General features: G+C 40.6%; 1 protein-coding gene across 1 annotated transcript; it reads right to left on the bottom strand.

Annotated features, from left to right (window-relative positions):
* Positions 1-340: 340 nt before the first annotated feature.
* Positions 341-17812, bottom strand: kctd5a (potassium channel tetramerization domain containing 5a). The gene is made up of 6 exons (XM_063012387.1): positions 17525-17812; positions 14041-14149; positions 13773-13864; positions 11689-11784; positions 7410-7535; positions 341-3794 (listed from the first exon to the last, which is right to left on the bottom strand). Exons 1-6 carry the CDS (start codon positions 17747-17749, stop codon positions 3765-3767), a joined length of 678 nt encoding a protein of 225 aa, XP_062868457.1. The 5' UTR covers positions 17750-17812; the 3' UTR covers positions 341-3764.
* Positions 17813-21877: the final 4065 nt, after the last annotated feature.

Below are 21877 nucleotides of genomic sequence, written 5' to 3'. Positions count from 1 at the left end.
ACTTTTTTTAGTGGAGATTTTAAGGTTTTGGGTTTTTTTGGGACCCCAGTTATTCTTTAATAAGTTTTAAATTACCCGAGTCAAAAACCTAAAATGTTTACGATGTCAAAAACTTATGTTCTGTATGTTCAAAAAAAACATGCTGAGAGCAGTAAATAAAAAAGCCTGATGTATCAAATATGCTACAAAACTCAAGTCTATGCTTATTTAATTTCCTTTTTTGTATTTGTCACTCCGATTAAAAAAAAACAATTCTCTACATTTTTCTTCTTAAAACATTATTGTACATAACAAATATTGGACATTTCAACATAAATAATAAAACAAATCCAACAAAAGATGGCAATTTAACAAAGTTTTATTTGGGTTGACCTGGTTCTAGCATTACCATCATATACATTTCTCAGTTGTGATCTTGCAGTTACATATATAATAATATTTTACTATGTGTATACACAACTTTAAAGCATAAAAAAATACCAATACAAAAACATTTTATCGGATAGTAGTACAGGAACAGCAGTGACAAAATGGAGCAGTTCTGCTCGTGTTTAAAATACCTTTTGCAGATTGCACACATAAATGAAAAAAATATATCTCATAATGTTAGCTCTATACACACACAACACAAGAAAAGAAAACAGGGCACCAACTAAAATGTGACTGTGGACTGCAGTACAATCCTGCAAAGAGAGAGAGAGAGGTGCTTGGGAGCACACATGCTAGGAAGGCTACGCTTCCCTGTGGGTTTTGTGAAAGGTTATAAAAGTCCAGCACTGTGACGCCTGATATTTGAATCATCTTGAGCCTCAGGGAACACGGGCGCATTTCTGAAGACAATGAATCAGTGACTCGGAGTGCAAACAACTCCTCATTCGAAGAACCTACAACTCGCCGCTGGCTAAGACCCAGGCTGGAAAGGAGCTAGTTTGAGAATTAAGGATATGTAAACATGTAGGTCATCAGAACCAGCCAATCTACATTGTGGTGCCATACAGCCAAAGTACGTAAACGTGAAAAATGACAGAAATTGGTAGAAAACACTAGCCATGTAAACACAGCCTTGTTCAGGCTGTACAGCGAGATCGGCTGGACCACTGCAGGAGTTATAGCTCAGATTCCACAATTAAAAAGCCCTTTGTGTGTGAAACAGAGTAGAGTTCAATAGCATGCACTGCGATCGTCTGAATATTATGCTTATAATTTATATACAGTGATGAACAGATATGCTTGTAGCCTGACATATGATGTGTCACCGACCACAAAAAATTCTGACGTCTTGTTGGTCATTAAGTAAAGGCAGCGTTGTCCAATTAACAATATTGGATATTTTACACAAATATTATAATACAACTACAAAAGAGCTGAACCTAAGCAAAAGATTATATATCTTAGAACAATGTTGCTTTAATTCTAGATTGCATTATGCTACAGCTTTCATTTCCCATACAGCATGTAGTCATATGCGTTAACAGACTGCATTGGTATAAATTAGGGGTGTACTGGTATTACATATTCATAGCACAAACTGAACGTTTATGCAAAATCATACAAGACAGCATTATAAATAAGAATGTTAATATTAACATTAATATTAACGTTAATATTAATATTGACTGGTCTTCACAATAGCCTCTCACAAGCTGCAAAAATGCATATAGGGACCTATAATGGTTATAGGTCCCTATTCCAGGTGTTATAAGCTGCAAATGTCCAACTCCTGTTCTATAAGCTAACTGGTTAAATTGTCTTTTGCTTTGTAAATATGTTTGTGTTATGTTGCCTTGTGTTTGGCACTGGTTGTGTTTTATATCACCACTATGTCCTGGGTAATCCAAATTGGTTGTTTTATATCACCACTATGTCCTGGGTAATCCAAATTGGTTGTTTTATATCACCACTATGTACTGGGTAATCCAAATTGGTTGTGTTTTATATCACCACTATGTACTGGGTAATCCAAATTGGTTGTTTTATATCACCACTATGTACTGGGTAATCCAAATTGGTTGTTTTATATCACCACTATGTCCTGGGTAATCCAAATTGGTTGTTTTATATCACCACTATGTACTGGGTAATCCAAATTGGTTGTTTTATATCACCACTATGTACTGGGTAATCCAAATTGGTTGTGTTTTATATCACCACTATGTACTGGGTAATCCAAATTGGTTGTTTTATATCACCACTATGTACTGGGTAATCCAAATTGGTTGTTTTATATCACCACTATGTACTGGGTAATCCAAATTGGTTGTTTTATATCATCACTATGTACTAGGTAATCCAAACCCTTATGATATGTAATGCAGCTTTGCAATAACAAAACTAACAACCAAAGTTAAACATATTGATTTCTTTAGTTTAGGTTCCCTTAAAATAGGTTTTACTGCCATGTAGGGGCAAAGAAAAAAAAGTAGCCAGTAATACCAATACACCCCTAGTCTAAATATGCTTTTGTAACAGACATAAAGCACTGTTCTCCGCTATCTCCTTTAAAAAAAAACCAGCGGTGATCAGGTGGTACCGGAGCTGACATTTCAAGCTCACAGTTTTGAATCTCAGCTCCACTACCGGCAGGTCACACCTATACGAACAACAACTGGCTCGTCTGATGGTTGAGAATGTGAAAGGGGATTCCTCATAACTGCTGCAATTATGACCTCTGCTGGGTAATCGATGGTAGCATGTGACACTGTGCGCAACATAGATCTCCATATAAACCAAACCTGCTTTGTGTGGGTAAAAAAATAAAGAAGTCCGTAAACGGTTGGAGAGGTTGTGTGTTAGTTACTGCTTTTCTTGGTCAGCAGTAGAGGTCAACAGCAGTATAGAAAGGAAAATGTAATTGAATAATGGGATACAATGGAAAAAAACAAGAACTACCTATTAACAGTCACTGTCATGTTACTAATAAAGTCACTTTCTCAATACAGAGTCAAAAAGAGTCTGTTTCAGTCACACTCAAGGCAAAGCTTGTCATGAGTCCACATCCACAAAACATCAGAATTCATGAACCTTTAGATTTAATTCTCTTGTAAACTATAAAGTAAAAAAAAACTAAGTTTTTAATCCTAGCCCCTTGGAATAAACCCAGAAATGGAAGACAAAGTTCAGCACCGCCATCCGCGTTTACGCCTTTCACTGCAGAAAAAAAACCACCACCTCAAAACAACTGGTACTGTAATCTTAAATGAATCGATAGAACTGTTCTAACACTAGGCAGATCACAGCGGTTTGATCACCAGCAGTTCAACATGCATGCTAAAATACAAAATCCTTGCTTGTTTAAAAAGGAAAAATATATTGGTAAACACCTTTAGTCAACACCATGCATCAGTTAACTGGGCAACGTCTGCATGTGACAAAAAACAGCTCGCCTGACACTATACAATTCTTCGGAAATGATTCCTAGACTGTTTACTGGATTGTATATCGTGATTATAATCATTTCAGAACGTCAGAATGAGACCCTGAGTAAACTGTGGAGCAGATAGAAATGAGGCCCTTTGAGCTCAGTTTACAACTGACATGCATACTCTTGCCTTTGCACGGCCAAAACTAATATTTCCTTCCTTCTAGAAATGTGAAATAAAAACAAAGAAAACAGTCCAGTTTTGTTTTGCAGGCACCAACGAGGGTCGGGAGCCCACATCAAAAAAGAGGATGTCCGATGCAGATAAATGCGTTTCTCGTTTTGTAATTGTGCTGATGTTTTATTTAGCAGTGCAAGGACTGAACTGTGTAAAAGCGCTGCTGCTTCACATTCGAGAGCCTTGTTCCTGAAGAATCTGTTAAAAGCAAGAAAAAAGGTCCAATGTTAAACTTTCATTCATGTAGAAACATACAAATAAACATGCAAACAAGGGCAAAGGCATCCATACACGTATAAAAAAAAATGACACAGAAGTCTTGTTTATTAGGATTTTAACATCATGTTACACTTTGGTTACATTCATGACAGGAACACAAGGTTCAGTTCACACAAGGTTAATGGGCCTGTGGTAGCCTAGTGGGTAGGGCTTTGGGCTATCAACCGGAAGATTGGCGGTTCAAATCCTGGCTCTGCTATGTAGCCACTGTTGGGTCCTTGAGCAAGGCCCTTAACCCTGTCTGCTCCAGGGGCGCCGTAAGTTGGCTGACCCTGCGCTCTGACCCCAGCTTCCAACACCAGCTGGGATATGCGAAGAAAGAATTTCATTGTACTGTACATCTGTATATGTATATATGACAAATAAAGGATATCTTTCTTTCTTTCTTTCTTATATCGAATACAGTCATGGACAATTTAGTGTCTCCAATTCACCTCACTTGCATGTCTTTGCACTGTGGGGGGAAACCGGAGCACCCACGCGGACATGGGGAGAACATGCAAACTCCACACACCTGGGGATCGAACCCAGGACCATCTTGCTGTGAGGCATCTTAATTGCAGTGATTTCTGCTACTGCTCTTTTTCGCTATTCTATTTATGCATTTTCTCTTTTCTCCCAGTTTAGAGTAGTCAATTCATCTCCCACTGCTGGTGACTCCGGTCATGTCTGAGGAGGGTGATTTTGCCCACCCCACACTCTCTCCGACACATGCGCAGTCCAGAACCTCTCGTTTTTCACCCATACCTTTGGTTAATCCGTGCATGGAGAGCCACACCCTGATCTCTGGGCTCCTCCTCTTCCTGTACAGGCGCCTTGGGTCCTAACCAGGGTCTTTGCACAGTGTTAAAGACCCCCCACCCACTTTTCGGTTCGGTTACTTTTCCCATCCAGCAGACTTAATGCCCAATTTTGTCTGCTGCAGGCATTGCCAATTATGCCTACAAGTGGGCGTCCAGCCGACCGGTAGCAGTGCTGAGCTTCAAACTCGGGAAGTCGAGAATCCCAGCACTGGTGTGCTAGTGGATTCTCCTGCTGGGTAGTGTGGTGTGGGTTCTTTAAATAATGCCTCCAAATTCTAAAGGGGGTGAGAGTGCTGGTGTATAAATAAGTGTAGGTAGTTAGCTGAAATAAGGAACTTGAATCTTGACACAATGAATCAGAGATCATGACACATTTAGTGACCGAACTGAGAAATCGCACTGCATATATGGCAAGTTTTTAAACATAACTGGCTAGCTAGCATTATGAGCCGGCTAACTCCAGTGGTGACCAAGTTGCTATGGTAGCAGTGTGTTTGTCGAATGAGTATCCTTTTTGGTGTCTGTCTGAAAAGCACCCATTGAGAACACATCAATAACACTCCAGTTACTCGAATGCTCTGAGATCAGAGTTTGTATCTCAGCAGTGTCAGGTTTGTACTGGCTAATAGACACAACTGGCCGTGTCTAAGGGTGGGAAGGCTGAGCGGGGTTTCTCCTCTTTGCTGCTTTGAAATACTATCTCTGCAACTGGCTGAGGAGCCTGCTTGAGTAGTGGGAAGATTAACTTGGAGATTAGCACGACTCTTAAGTATGAGGTAAAGTTCTGTGTGGCCGTGAATAAGAAACGACCGGCTACTACAGTGCGTGTAATCGTGTCATATTTAGGTTTGTTTATTTATTTTATTAGGATTTTCACATCATGTTTTACACTTTGGTTACATTCATGACAGGACAGGTAGTTACTGGTTACACAAGATTCACCATCTTAAATCTTTAATGTCAAACACAGTCATGGACAATTTAGCATCTCCAAATCACCTCACCTGCATGTCTTTGGACGATGGGAGGAAACCGGAGCTCCTGGAGGAAACCCCTGCAGACACGGGGAGAACATGCAAACTCCAAACAGAAAGGACCCGGACTGCTCCACCTGAGAATCGAACCCAGGGCCTTCTTGCTGTGAGGCGACAGTGCTACCCACAAAGCCGCCCCATATTTAGGTTTGTTTCCCGTGTTAACTTAGCAACACTTAGTCAAATCAACAAAATCAAGACGAGGTAAAATTTAACCAGGGGTTAAGAACAGGCATGTTTTGCTAAGACTTTATAGAGTTTTGGAGAGCTACAAAAAAAACTACCAAAGAGCTTAAAGGCTAAAATGACTCGTCCTACAGCATAAAGCATACTGACAATAATATTAAACATTAATAGCAGATGAAATGAGCCAGAACATTAAACTGAGTTCAAGAGTGGATGGATGGAACATTTTCAGAAAGAGAGATGTCTTTTGCAACGCAGAAGCTGCTACTGGCCCATAAATTTTGAGGAGGTTTTCCATCACTAATTCTGCCTTGTGTCAGATAATGACAGAAAGAAGATTGGACGAGCTGAGAGTAATTCTAGCCTGACTAGAGCTAATGGGAAGAAGCAAAGAGTCAGCGTCAATCGTACTAGGAAAGAGGGAGCAGAGAACTGCTTTAGCATTCTACAAAAGCCTGAACAGCTGATGGGACCTCACCGTGTTCCAGGCATTTTACAGTGTTCATATCCATCACTAAGCCTCTTATTATCCTTTGGTTACAGCATGCAAGGACACAGATACACTACAGAGTGAGCAGAGCATATCAACACACACAGAAACTGCTGTTTAATCTGCCAATATGCCCCAGTTTAGTCAGCATGGATTAAACTTAAAACTACACTAAAACACAAATAAAATTAAAAAAAAATCATCCGTCAGGCTTAACTTTAATCAACGACTATGAAAGAACAGCCTTAGGTACCAAAAGCCAAATAAGGAAAGCATTTCCTTTTTTCCCCCCTCTTTATCTCCCAACCTACTCATTTCCAGTTCCTGACTGTGAATCCGCTGCCGCTTTCGCAACCCCCGATCTTATCAAGGAGAGCCGGATCACCACACGCCCCCTCCAGGACGTGTCCAGTCTGTGGCCGTTTATCACCTGCCGGAGTTGGGTTCCCACACAGAGCCGGTTTACGTCCGGACAGCCACTCTAGGCTCCATGTCACCCCATCCCAACCTGCGCAGTTGCCTGGACCAGTCCCAGAGATCCCATATTGCAGTGGCAGCAGAATGGAACCCTTTCTGACTCTGCCTCCATAAAACATGACCAATTGTGTTTGTGTAGATGCCCGGTTTGAGCTCTGAACTTGAGAGTTTGAACACACTGCAGTGGTGCGCCTGCTGCACCTCCTGAACCCCTCTCAGAGTGGTCTTTATGTTTAAGGCAGTTGTAACTTTGTGGTCAAGGTACTGGACTAGCAATTGAAAGGTCACTGGTTTAAGCTCCACCACTGCCAGGTTGCTACTGTTGGGCCCTTAAGCAAGGCCCTTAACCCGCATTTGCTTAGACAGTATACTGTTATAGTACTGCAAGTCTCTTTGGATAAAAGCTTTTGTTTTTGAAGACGGCTGCTTTAAAGACAGACTGGTAGTGATTTTGGATCTTACCATGTCAAAACAAAAGGATAGTAGATGTTCTACTCTCTTTAAGCCTTGATGTGTAAGGTGGTGAGGGTGCAGTGATGCTCACCTTGGCTTTTTCACTCTGCTCACTGTTTGTGCCGTATGACTGATTATGCAGCTCCTTGGAGACGACGCAGAGAAACTCCGCCTGGTCCTCATTTCCGTAGTTATATGAAGAGCCAATACTGACCAGCTGGTGGGAGAGTAAGAAACAACATTTATTTTCTACAAATAGGCCAGTGTCATTTAATATTAAGACAAAGTTAGAAGTTTTACACAATCAGTTAAGTCACCACTGTTGGGCCCTTGAGCAAGGACCTTAACCCTGTCTGCTCCAGGGGTGCCGTACAATGGCTGACCCTGCACTCTGACCCCAGCTTGCAAACAAGTTGGGCTACGCAGAAAATGCATTTCTTTGTACTGTACATCTGTATATGTATGACAAATAAAGGCGTTCTTCTTCTTTCTACATCATCCCCAAATTAAAGTGTATGAAACTGTAGGAGTTTGATTCCGAGCTGAATAAATACGTGAAGCATGAACTGGTATAAGAACTGGTATAAGATGATGGTACAATTAGCCTAGCGAAGAGCAGATGAAAGCGCAGACACATCTCACTGGAGATCCCCGAGGAATAGTCTAATGCACAAAACAACTTGGCCAGGCCTGCTCAACCTTTCCATTGCAAACAACCACTTCCCTTCTCTCTGGCTAACTTCCCTCTTGCACTTCCATCAGAACTACCACACCCGAAAGAAAAGAGATGATTAGGAACACATCATGACTGGAGAATCTCCGATGCTATCTTGCTGAAGCATGGGTAAACAGTTTACAACAAGGGCTTCTAAAACAAGTCACACATCTATGTTTTAAATGATCAAGCTACTTTTAATATTAAAAAACAAATCCAAGTAAACACAAAATGTTTTAAGCTTTTAATAGAAATATGAATTTCATTTATTCATTTGTTCAGCCCTGCCTGGCCTGTGAAAAAATAATTTCACCCTTATAAACCAGTTTTGTTTGTTTGTTTATTAGGATTTTACACTCATGCCACTCATTCCACAAGGTGCATCACTTCTCAAGGTTATATCAAACACAGTCGTGGAGAATGTAGTGTCTCGAATTCACCTCACCTGCATGTTTTTGGACTGAGCACCCGGAGGAAACCCACGCAGAAAGGAATATTCAGAAAAGCTGAAAAGCCAGATTGCTGCTAACGACCCAACTTCAGTCTGGAGGGGTCTCGAAGAGATCACTAACTACTAGGTGCAAAAGACCCCCCTTCTCCTGAATGACCGTCAACTCACCAACGACCTGAACGAGTTCTACTGCAGATTCGAATACAATAAGGACAATTCTCAGCCTTTCTCAGCTAATTCTTCATCCTCCTCCTCCTCCACCCTGGCTCTCTCACCTCTGTCCCCGGCTCCTTTAACCATCAACGAGCGGGACGTGAACAGACTCTTTAAGAAACAAAAGGTGAGAAAAGCTCCTGGGCCAGACGGAATCTCTCCATCCACCCTTAAGCACTGCAGCAATCAACTGGCACCCACCTTCACTCACATTTTTAACAGATCATTAGAACTTTGCTCTGTTCCTTCATGCTTCAAAACATCGACCATCATACCAGTCCCCAAAAAAACGAACATTTCTGGACTGAATGATTACAGACCTGTAGCCCTGACATCTGTAGTCATGAAGGTCTTCGAACGCCTGATCCTAGCCTACCTGAAGACCATCACAAATTCTTTACTGGATCCCCTGCACTTTGCATACAGAGCAAATAGATCTGTCGATGATGCAGTCAACGTGGCCCTGCACTTCATGCTACAGCATCTCGACAGTCCTGGAACCTACGTTCGAGTTCTGTTTGTGGACTTCAGCTCGGCTTTTAACACCATAGTGCCAGAGCTGCTGCAGGTCAAACTGTCCCAGCTGTCAGTGCCGGATGCCATCTGCCGGTGGATCATGGACTTTCTGACAAATAGGACACAGCAGGTACGGCTAGGAAAACACACTTCAGACCAGCGGAACCTAAGTACTGGTGTACCACAAGGCTGTGCGCTTTCACCCCTTCTCTTCAGTCTTTATACCAATGACTGTGTTTCTAAGGAACCAGCTGTAAAGATCCTTAAGTTTGCTGATGACACCACTGTGGTGGGCCTCATAACCGATGGTGACGAGTCTGCCTACAGAAAGAAAGTCGAGCAGTTGGTCTCCTGGTGCAGCGACAACCACCTGCTGATCAACACACAAAAGACTGTAGAGATGGTGGTGGATTTCAGGCGCAACGTGCCTATGTTCTATGTTACATGTCATACATGTGTAATTGTCTGTACTATTATGTGTATTGTTTGTACTACTATGTGGACTGTTGTGTGTATCATTGAGTGTATCACCAAAGCAAATTCCTCGTATGTGTAACATACCTGGCGAAATAAAGTGATTCTGATTCAGACACGGGGAGAACATGCAAACTCCACACAGAAAGGACCCAGACCGCCCCACCTGGGGATCGAACCCAGGACCTTCTTGCTGTGAGGCGACAGTGCTACCCACCTAGCCACCGTGCCGCCCTTATCAACCAGGTAACCAAATTCAATTGACAAATGGGTTCGATTTCAGTAGCCACACCCAGGCATGGTTACTGCCAGACTGGTTTAATTTATCACCTACATAAAACCGGTCTGGCAGTGTGACGCAGACTAGAATGTCTCAAAAATCAGCGCATAATGCCGCACTTTACAGAGATTCATATACAGATGTGTCTGGAAAGGGTTACAAAAGCCATTGGCCAAGGCTCTAGGACTCCAGTTAGAGCCACTGTCCACAAATAAAATATGCTTCTTAAGAGTCAGAACGTCTATGATCTGTCTTTCTATAACCCTTTTCATATGGCAGAAATTTTGCCTACATCTTAGTCAATTAATTAAGCTAGTTTTAAACACATCACTACTTTATTGATAAAAACCAGACCCACTGCAATTCTGACCAGTATAAAGCAGATGTGTGTAGGACTCAGGAGCAGTGTTGTGATTTTACTAATAAGAGTTAGTATTTCTGACCTGAAATATACATTAATCAGGGCGTTTGTAACATTATCTCTTTTCCAGCTGATAGACAGTTTTGTTTTGTGTTAAGAACCGCTAGGTCCACGACACTATTATCATTTAATCATCGCAAAGCACCGCAGAGCCACGGACCACAATTATGAGCATTTGGAGGGGTCAGTGTCAGCTTTTCTGCATGTTACTTATATCTGTAAACGCTCCCGGCATCACAATATCAATTAATACATGATACATGCATCTAAATGCATAAATTAGCCTTATGCAATTCCTCCCATGAGCACCACTTAAGCCTGAGCTATACTTCTGCAGCAGTACATCAGGACTGCCCTTTAGGACCATTTGTACTCCTCCATGATTCCTCACAGAGGGAGTACAGACATGCTGGTAGAGGCTCAGCCAGTCTCTTCTCAAGTTCATACATTTTTAATAAAGAGTCACACATGCTAAGTAACCAAATATTTTGAAAGAATTTGTACCACAACCTGGTTTCAATCAACTGTGTTATACTGGTCAGGGTCACAGCAGGTTGTGATCCACCAGGAAACACTAGGCACAAGGCAAGAATACACTGGACAGGGCGCCGATCCAACGCAGAACCCCATCCTACCCAAGATACAGCCAATCATGACTGTGCAGACACCCAATTTGTATGTGTGCAAACCCAGATCTCAGCAGTGGTAGGTGGGCATAATAGACCACTATGCCACCTGGGTGTCTTGCTGATAAGTAATGTACACACGCAATGATTTATTTTTGTATTATTATTAGTATAGACAAATAATTGTATTATTCTAGCAAGCCAGTGAAATATGCCAGCTCTGGACAGACATGATTGGCTATGTCTGACGGGGGCGGATGGCCAAACAGCCTAGCCACTGGGAGGTGCATTTGTCAGTGCGCTTTCGGCACTTGTCCCAAACCCCAATAAAACATACTGTAGGTTACATTAGAATGGGTTATCTGGCATAAAAAAAACATGCCAAACCAGATATGCAGACCAGAATATGATCTTTAGTGGTGACCCATTCATGCATAAACAACATAAAAAGACAAAAAAAAAAACAAACAAAAAAAAAAAAAATATTAAGTAGTAATACTTAAAAGATAAATACTTTATGCAACAGTGGCATTTAATTTTGTAATTTTGCTCTCTTATCTCTAATGCTAAGCTCATTGTTGTGTCTACGCCCAGTTTTCTAAACAGCATCTTATCAGCATCTTGGCTTTAATTCCTTTTTAAATGACTTTCTATTTTTAACTCCAGACACGTACCTGTTCAAACTTCCAGCCATCAGACATAGTGGAGACCATCTGAGTGAGCTCCTCTTCTTGACACTGCAGGACTCGGTAGACATGTTTTACAGGAAGCTAGCAGGGGATAAAAGAGGAGTTATGCCCATATTTCTCACTCTAACGACACACTTTAACGCACGACATCGAGTCCAAAGGCAGGGCGCCACCGTAGATTCATGTGAGGACAGATAAGAGTGAATATGTCCCTTCCGTCCTGACGCATTAACATTCCATGCTGCTCCTATGGGATGCTAAATTTGGTGGCCGGGCTGCACTAATCACTGACCTCTAAAGACTAGAATGAATATGTTAAGATATCAGCCCAAGGATTGGAACAGATCTTTAGGTCTAAGAGCCTGCAAGGAATTTAAAGTTCAGTAAGATGTGCCCGACAAGGCTTTTTTGCCAATCCATAATTAGAAAAGTATTTCAAATAGCACCTACAAAAATGGACAAAATGAAAGAAACCTGTGATATATTAATACCACAGGAGCAAGGCCACATTTTGTTTCCACAACACATTAAATTCCCTTTGGAATGCTAGTAGTCCTTGTAGTCCTGAATGACTCACGATTGTATAATAAAGCATTATTTATTGATTTATTAGGATTTTAACGTCACGTTTTACACATGTTGGTTACATTCATGACAGCACGGGTAATTACTGGTTACACAAGATTCATCAGTTAAAGTTATTTAATGTCAAACACAGCCATGGACAATTTTGTGTCTCCAATTCACCTCACTTGCATGTCTTTAGACTGTGGGAGGAAACCATGTAGACACAGGGAGAACCCAGACCTCTCCACCTGGGAATCGAATCCAGGACCTTCTTGCTGTGAGGCGACAGTGCTACCCACCAAGCCACCCGATAATAAAGCATTCCCAATAACACGATATTCTTTAAAAGTCTATGACGTCTTGGTAATTAACTTTAAATAATGTAACGAGTGTAATTCACCTTGTCTGTTTTGGAAATGACAGCACAAAGCAATCGCTTGACACAATGACACCATGTAGATGACTACCCATTAAATGAATACAGCTTTCACTGTACTTAACAGTTGTTAATAAGTTGAAAATATAATTTGCCTTCTTTTAAACATAACTCCTCTATAGCTAATGTGTTTGGGTTTCATGCTCTATTTCTCCATGTCTTGTTTTTGGTATAAAAGGTTCCCAAATAGCAATTTTGTCATAATTTCCAACTTTGTGGAGCTCACAACTTGTACATTTTCATCAGAGTGACTCACACTGCTGCTGTGGATTTAATGTGGGCATATTTTGGAACCTTTAGAATTTTCCAGTGATCCTCTGTGCTGGCTGTGTCATTGTTTCCTAGGGCAAAGGGTGTTGCCGTTTACCTTGAGAATTACACACATATACCAAATTGCTGCTTGGTTTTTACTGCTTGCCGCTGCACTCAAAGTTCAATCAGATTGAGCACTGACCCAGTGTGCAGCTGCAGACCCTTTAATTTATTTATTTATTAGGATTTTAGCGTCATGTTTACACTCTTCGGTTACATTCATGACAGAAACGGTAGTTACTTGTTACACAAGGTAAGCACAAGTCAAACACAGTTATGGACGATTTTGTATCTCCAATTCACCTCACTTGCATGTCTTTAGACTGCGAGAAGAAAACCGGAGCTCTCGGAAGAAACCCATGCAGACACAGGAAGAACCGGACCTGGACTGCCCCACCTGGGGATCGAACCCATGACCTTCTTGCTGTGAGGTAACAGTGCTACCCACTGAGCCACCGTGCCGACTGTTTACTGTTTATATGACGTAGACAAAAGCGAAGCACAGACATGGCAGAGAGAAACTGATTGTCACTTATTTAGAAAACCCTGGAAGACCCGGAGGTCATTGGATTCCACTTTAAATTGGAACCATGGCATTGTTTGTTTGTTGTTTAACGCCATGTTTACCCATTGGTCATTCTCATGGCAAGATAGGTACCTAGATTTGAACCCTGGCATTGTGAGAGAAATACAGCATGGGTGGAACACTAATCTCCCCGTCAAGTAAACATTTAGGTCTCAATAATGTACTCACCTGAGATGTTTTGCAATCTCTCTCTCTAATTTTGTCTTTTACTAATTTTATCAATGAAGTGATGTTATAGAACTCGGCCTCTTCCAGAACACCTGGGGGGGGAAAACATTTGATGTTTGTAAACAAAATTTAGCTTTAACGTACAGTTCACTGATGACAGATAGAGAGCCTATTACCTTACATGGCTTACAGAGCACAAGAGATAACAAAAACAAAAACAGGCAACTACATTACAACATGTTCAGACATGAGAGCATTTCAATCATACCTTCTTCTGCAAGGCCTCGATTGAGCACCAGTTTTCCGTGCCTCAGGTAATTGAGTACTGGACCAAAGTATGTCGGGTCTCGGTCTATCAAGTAAGCACCCGTTTCATCCTAGGTAAAGGATTAAAAACAAGATATTGATAAAGTTTAAATCAATGCAGTTCACATTTGAATCAATTCAAGTCACATCATGTCTATGCAGGCAAGATACCACATGAGCAGACGTTTTTCTTCTAAGCCTATTAAAAGGTCACACACAGATGCTTTTACTTTATGCACAATTCACATGGGGTCCTTTTAGGGTGATACCTCACTATACATCATAGTTGCCCAATTCCAAATCATACATATTAAAGCACCAACAAAAAGTATTTATAGCTTATACACAACATATAAAATTTAGTCTGGATTTAACAAGTCCCCTGTTATTAAAAAACAACAAAGGTGAAGAACACTACCACAACAAAGAGTTCTCCTAAATAACTAATAATTGATCATTTGTGGTTTCCAGTCTAGGTCTCAAATCTTTGCAGGATTGCAGGCCTAAACAGGAGTTCAACATACAGAACAGAATGGCTTTGTCTTATGGAGGCAAGGTCAGATTGGAAATCAGCTCCTTGCTTGTGCAAAATCAGCTGCTAGTGCTTGGTCAAGGCGCCAAAATATTTGTTATTCCGGACCGTAGTCATTACAAAAAGTACAAATAACATTAGATTTACATTCCACAATTGTGCCAGTAAACAAAATATGCATCAGTTCAATTAAGTTTGGAGACAACAGAGGAAGTAAGAAATCAACAAACTGAAAACATTTCAGTTAGACAAACATTTTCGTAGGACGAAAAGCAGTATCACACTTAAACTCTGAGGTGATTATGGCAAAGGTAGGTTTATTGTATTTCTTTCTTTGATTTTCATCAGTCAAGTCTTCACCTTACAGATCAGACAATAAAATTTACATTTAAGAACACTTATTGCACTTCTTTACAGCTTCAAATTTTCTGTATGGAGAATTAAAAGCCCTTGAAAGTTGTTGAGCGAATATACCAACCACTAGGAAAAAGCTGTCCAAGTTGTGGCATTATAAACCTTCATAAGAAAGTTTAATACTTTCATTTAATTCACCCATGACAAAGCAGGTGAACAAAACCTCAGATTTAAACTCTGGCACATGGTATAAGCGAGAAAACTTTTCGAGGTATCCAGTTATTAGAACATAACAGACAGACACAGAAAAGCCTTTGCATCGTGACGTTCACTTCTGCCTTGTCTGTTGTTTCCTTCTAACAGGACTGTTGTTGGTTGTTCGGCTGCTTTCACACAATAAGCGTTTTGCACTTCGTTCACAGTGAGGCTGGCTACATACTGCTGCTTTCTGCTGGCTGTGCCACTGGTTTCAAAACCAATCACAACATTAACTGGCAGTACTGACAGTTTATTTACAAGCAGTTTTGTATGAAATGGAGTTAAGCTCTGGTAACAGCTGTCTTTTGGAGACATGAGAAAATAAAAACCAGACAAAGAATAAAGTGGGTTTCTGTAATGCATGTAAATGCAACCTAACATCTTATTTAACCATTAAACAAATTAAACTCGCCAAATTAAACTTTACCCCCCAACCACTCAAGCACCCCACCACATCCCTTAAAAAAAACCTTGAACTTGAAAAGATGTAGAATAGTCTGGAGAAGTTATAATAGTAATAGTGGATGCAGCCCATTCTCCAAACTGTGCTTATAGAATAAAACATTATTCTGTGCATGACCAGCTTGGTAGTTAGATATGCCATTTCAGCCTACTGTAGTGTCGATAGATAAAAGGTGGTGCCACGATTACCCACAAATGCTTGATTTTAATTACTGTGATCTGTTTATTTATTTATTAGGATTTTAACGTCATGTTTTACACACTTTGGTTACACAAGATTCATCAGTTCAAGTCTTTAATTTTAAACACAGTCACCAGTGCTACACACTGAGCCACCGTGCCACCCTGTGATCTATTATGTTGTTATAAATTATATGTTGCTTTTAAATAAGTGTTATAACAGTTTTCAGACGTTCTGACAATGTCAGGACTTTTTCTTCTGTCGGAATGGGACTCACTCAATCAGCCTGCGTTAAAATCATCACTGATCTTGAATTTGGTAAAGATGGATCTCTACTAGTAGATCCTTTATTTATTTATTTATTTGGACAAGGTCATGTTTTACACACTTTGGTTACATTCATGACAGAACAGGCAGTTACTCGTTGCACACGATTCATCAGTTCTCAAGTTTAAATGTGAAACACAGTTATGGACAATTTTGTATCTCCAATTCACCTCACTTGCATGTTTTTGGACTGTGGGATGAAACCGGAGCTCCCGGAGGAAACCCATGCAGACACAGGGAGAACTTGCACACTCCACACAGAAAGGACCCGGACCACTCCATCTGGGAATCGAACCCAGGACCTTCTTGCTGTGAGGCAACTGGTTCTGCCACCAAGCCACCCAAAAATAAAACATTTTCAATACAGCAATAGAGGAGAAAATCTACGCAGACACAAGGAGAACATGCAAACTCCGCACAGAGAGGACCCGGACCACCCTGCCCGGGGATCGAACCCAGGACCTTCTTGCTGTGTAGCGACAGTGCTACCCACCGAGCCACTCAAGATCCTTTGTTTATAGTCCAAACACTGGTGCTATTGGCAAACCAGGCATCTACACAGACATGATCGGCTATGCCTGAAGAAAAAATGGGACCCTGTCCAGGGTTATCCTGCCTTGCTCCCAGTGTCTCCTGGTGGACCAAAACCCGCCGCGACCCTGACCAGGATAAAATGGTTGACGAAATTAAACTGAATAAAAGTTAGATGTTGTTATTAAATGCATTTGTATGACTAGAGTGTAAGAATGATTGTGGTTCGTACAGTTGTGGGCTTTGTTAGCTAAACATTTCTTTACATGTCGAATCTCGTAGAAATGTCATGTCATCCTAACTCAACTTTTTTTGCTAGCATAAGTTGTAAAGTGGTTAAAAACAATCAGCGAATTTAACTTTTTGCTTACAAATAAGCTTTGCTAAAACGTATTGTTTTATAAATTATATTTGAACCGCCATTTAATTGTTAAGTCATTTACTTCAAGAAATGTTAGCTAACTTGCTAACACCGGTTAAGTAAAGCGTTATATTCACAATGGCCTGAAACATTGTTGTTCCTTATTAATTAGCCATTCATGCTAACGCAAACAAGCGGTTAGCTAGTTGTTTAGTAGTTTAGTTGTGAGAAAACTGACTAGCGTTTTACTCAAGTTACTAACCCGTTAGCTAGCCCACTAACATTGCTTATCGCTTTTTCCACCTTTTTAAATTCAGCTTAGCAAATATATAAACGCCGTTTAAACTTCAGAACAAAAACATTATCAACCGCCATTCAGGTTAGCTAGCATAGCCGTCCAACCGCCAGCCACTAGCAACAGAGCTAGCAGTGAGCGTTACCTTATCGGAGTCGAGGTCGGGGTCGGCCTGGCACAGTCGGTAAAGGAAGGATTTGGGGTCTCTGCACAGCGTTTGCCGAGTGGTGAGGAAGTAGGTGCCGCCGACGTTGAGGCGAACCCATTTGGCCGAGCTGCTCGTGGATGCGTGGTTCCTATCGGCGGATGACAGAGCGGAACACCTGCGGGCCACAGAGCCGCTCGGATCGGCAGGGTTCTTCTCCGCCATGCCGCTCTAACTCTGATTGAGCCGCTCCGCCTGCACCGCGATCACCGCGCTGCTCTGCCTCAGGAACTCTCCGCTCAGTGACGAATCCGCTACACTCTGACCGCCGACACGCCCTCGTCGGCCGGGTTGCCAGATTGACTATTTCTCTAAAAGAGTTACATTATTTCTTCCACCACATCGTCTCGTCTCGTTTTTTGGTTGGCTGGTTGGTAAAAGTAGAGCAGACATCCCAAGTTGCAAAAACTCATGCAACTTGGGTTGTCATGACCCCCCCCCCCCCCCCCCCCCCCCCCCCAAAAAAATAAAAATAAATAAATAAAAAGTTAAAAAAATAAATAAAAACCTCTCGCACACACCAAAGGATATGGGTGATAACAGAACTTTTAGGAGCTGTTAACTGAGCTACTAAGCTAACTGTTTGCGTCACAAACACATTAATGTGTGCTACATATATAGTGTACTAGATAAGTACACTATACTGTATACTACTGTATATATAAGTAGACTATACTTATGTTTTTTACATAATGCTTTAGGTAGCGTATTGGTTAACGGATTTAGGTCCCCTACATATTTCACTAGATACAGTAGTATTTTAGATATGAATTTATGTTCCCTGCATAGTGCACTAGATAGTGAATTAGACAATTGGTTTATGTTCCCTACACAGTGCACTAAAATGTATATCAGATCACGGATTTATGTTCCCTACATAGTGCACTAGATAGTGTATTAGATAACGCATTCATGTTCACTACATAGTGCACTAGAAAATATAACTAGATGATGATTTATGTTCCCTACATAGAGCACTAGATAGTGTATTAGATAACGCATTCATGTTTACTACATAGTGCACTAGAAAATATAACTAGATGATGATTTGTGTTCCTTACATAGTGCACTAGATAGTGTATTAGATAATGCATTCATGTTTACTACATAGTGCACTAGAAAGTATAACTAGATGATGATTTGTGTTCCTTGCATAGTGCACTAGATAGTGTATTACATAATTAATTATGTTCCCTACATAGTGCACTAAATAGTATATCAGATAACGAATTTATGTTCCCTACTTAGTGCACTAGACAGTATATTAGACAATTGATTTATGTTCCCTACACAGTGCACTAAAATGTATATCAGATCACGGATTTATGTTCCCTACATAGTGCACTAGATAGTGTATTAGATAACGCATTCATGTTCACTACATAGTGCACTAGAAAATATAACTAGATGATGATTTATGTTCCCTACATAGAGCACTAGATAGTGTATTAGATAACGCATTCATGTTTACTACATAGTGCACTAGAAAATATAACTAGATGATGATTTGTGTTCCTTACATAGTGCACTAGATAGTGTATTAGATAATGCATTCATGTTTACTACATAGTGCACTAGAAAGTATAACTAGACGATGATTTGTGTTCCTTGCATAGTGCACTAGATAGTGTATTACATAATTAATTATGTTCCCTACATAGTGCACTAAATTGTATATCAGATAACGGATTTATGTTCCCTACTTAGTGCACTAGACAGTATATTAGACAATTGATTTATGTTCCCTACACAGTGCACTAAAATGTATTTCATATCACGGATTTATGTTCCCTACATAGTGCACTAGATAGTGTATTAGATAACGCATTCATGTTCACTACATAGTGCACTAGAAAATATAACTAGATGATGATTTATGTTCCCTACATAGAGCACTAGATAGTGTATTAGATAACGCATTCATGTTTACTACATAGTGCACTAGAAAATATAACTAGATGATGATTTGTGTTCCTTACATAGTGCACTAGATAGTGTATTAGATAATGCATTCATGTTTACTACATAGTGCACTAGAAAGTATAACTAGATGATGATTTGTGTTCCTTGCATAGTGCACTAGATAGTGTATTACATAATTAATTATGTTCCCTACATAGTGCACTAAATAGTATATCAGATAACGAATTTATGTTCCCTACTTAGTGCACTAGACAGTATATTAGACAATTGATTTATGTTCCCTACACAGTGCACTAAAATGTATATCAGATCACGGATTTATGTTCCCTACATAGTGCACTAGATAGTGTATTAGATAACGCATTCATGTTCACTACATAGTGCACTAGAAAATATAACTAGATGATGATTTATGTTCCCTACATAGAGCACTAGATAGTGTATTAGATAACGCATTCATGTTTACTACATAGTGCACTAGAAAATATAACTAGATGATGATTTGTGTTCCTTACATAGTGCACTAGATAGTGTATTAGATAATGCATTCATGTTTACTACATAGTGCACTAGAAAGTATAACTAGATGATGATTTGTGTTCCTTGCATAGTGCACTAGTTAGTGTATTACATAATTAATTATGTTCCCTACATAGTGCACTAAATTGTATATCAGATAACGGATTCATGTTCCCTACTTAGTGCACTAGACAGTATATTAGACAATTGATTTATGTTCCCTACACAGTGTGCTAGATTGTATATCAGATAACGGATTTAAAACGCGATCGGGAAAAACGTCTGTGTCGCCTGCTCTTGGCTGCTCGTTCTAGATTCCGGGAGATTTTATCTGACTTGCGGGCATCAGGGAGCCGCTATGTATATGCGAAAGACTCCTGGAACTTCCGGGAGACTTGGGATGTCTGGTAGAGTACCCTAAATAAACAAATGCAAGGAGAACATGCCAAACGTAAACCCGTCTCAAAACACATCTTCTTTTCCATCTGGCTTTTGGGTGACCCAGAGCTGTGCCACATGTATAGCGTTTCCATGTTTGTAAATGTGTATTCTTATTTGTACATTTTCTCCCCATTTTCTCCCTACTTTTAGCGTACCCAATTACCCAATTGCATTATGCTTCCCCTCTACTGATGCCGATCCACTTCCTGATTCAGGAGAGCGAGACTAACACACGCCCCTCTGATATGTGTGCAGTAGCCGACTGCATATTTTCACCTGCACGAGGCCAGTTCATATGTGGATCAGCTTTGTGTACGGAGAGCCACACCCTGATCAACTCATTATTCCTAGACGCTGTGCAGACGCCATCAATCAGCCAGCATAGGTCGTAATTGCATCAGTTATAAGGTCCCGTCTGGCTCCCACCCTGTATGAACAACAGCCAACAGGCGCCCATGGTCTTAAGGGTTCCGGCGCCTCCCCACAAGGCAAAATTAAACCCTAGACAGGGCGCCAATCCTTTGTAAGACGTCTGGCAGGGATTTAAAGTAGACAATCCCCCTTCTGCACGTTTTTCATGTAATAACTTCAGGCAAAACTTAGAAATTAGCTCATGTTAGCATTCATCAAAATGCAGTTGACACAATCTAATTCAGAATTTAGGAAGCAATACAGTGTATTAAAAATTTAGCATCTAAATTTAGAGTAGCCAATCCACCAACAGGTATGTTTTTAAGGGATTGCAAGGGTAGTTCGCTCAAATAAGCATTAAGTTTTTTATTATACACACAATACTCAGTTTTGGTTGCCAGAATTCAGCTGTGGCAACACCTGTTATTATGCTTAAATGCTTCTTTGGACCCCAGGCTGCATGGTGGTGAAGTACACAGCGATGAGTGACACCCTGGCTCTTTTTTCATTGCACAGTACCTAAGGTACAGTACGTCTTTATTTCTGTGATCACACATTAATGGTTGTTCCCAAAGCCAAGTGATCCATACTTACCTTACCTAGGTATCTGTGCTAAATTTGTCTAGTGGAGTCTAACAGAGGGCTGTATCTTGCATGGAGAGCCCTGCAATGCAATCATCCATAACTAGTGCAAGCACCTTAACCAGACAACAGAGGTTGAAGTTGTACAATGGCAATAAAACCCTGTCTACCTCTCTACCTCCCTCTCTGCATTTGTATGACGGCAACAAAACCACCTTAACTGCCCAGTGTGTCTGAATATCACCGCCTGGACTTCAAACTTAAAATCTTAAAACTTTCAGACTTCTATACTAAAAGAAACATAATGTATAAAAATTGCAAAAAAAGGTACAGTCAGTATTTGTTTACTGGGTGTACATTTTTTTTGTTTTTTTTTTGCATTTTTCCCCAATCTAGTCGTATCCAATTACCCAATTG

Source organism: Trichomycterus rosablanca, chromosome 2 (assembly GCF_030014385.1).
Source record: "Trichomycterus rosablanca isolate fTriRos1 chromosome 2, fTriRos1.hap1, whole genome shotgun sequence".
NCBI classification, from domain to species: domain Eukaryota; kingdom Metazoa; phylum Chordata; class Actinopteri; order Siluriformes; family Trichomycteridae; genus Trichomycterus; species Trichomycterus rosablanca.
Note: the sequence above shows the minus strand (reverse complement) of the source record. Positions and strands in the feature narration are given on the sequence as shown.

Coding starts and splice junctions, on each gene's coding strand:
- kctd5a (XM_063012387.1), bottom strand. CDS start 17,749: ATGGCGGAGAAGAACCCTGCCGATCCGAGCGGCTCTGTGGCCCGCAGG. Junction 14,150..17,524: donor CCGACCTCGACTCCGATAAG/GTAACGCTCACT, acceptor TCCTTTACCTAG/GATGAAACGGGTGCTTACTT. Junction 13,865..14,040: donor TCGAGGCCTTGCAGAAGAAG/GTATGATTGAAA, acceptor TTCCCCCCCCAG/GTGTTCTGGAAGAGGCCGAG.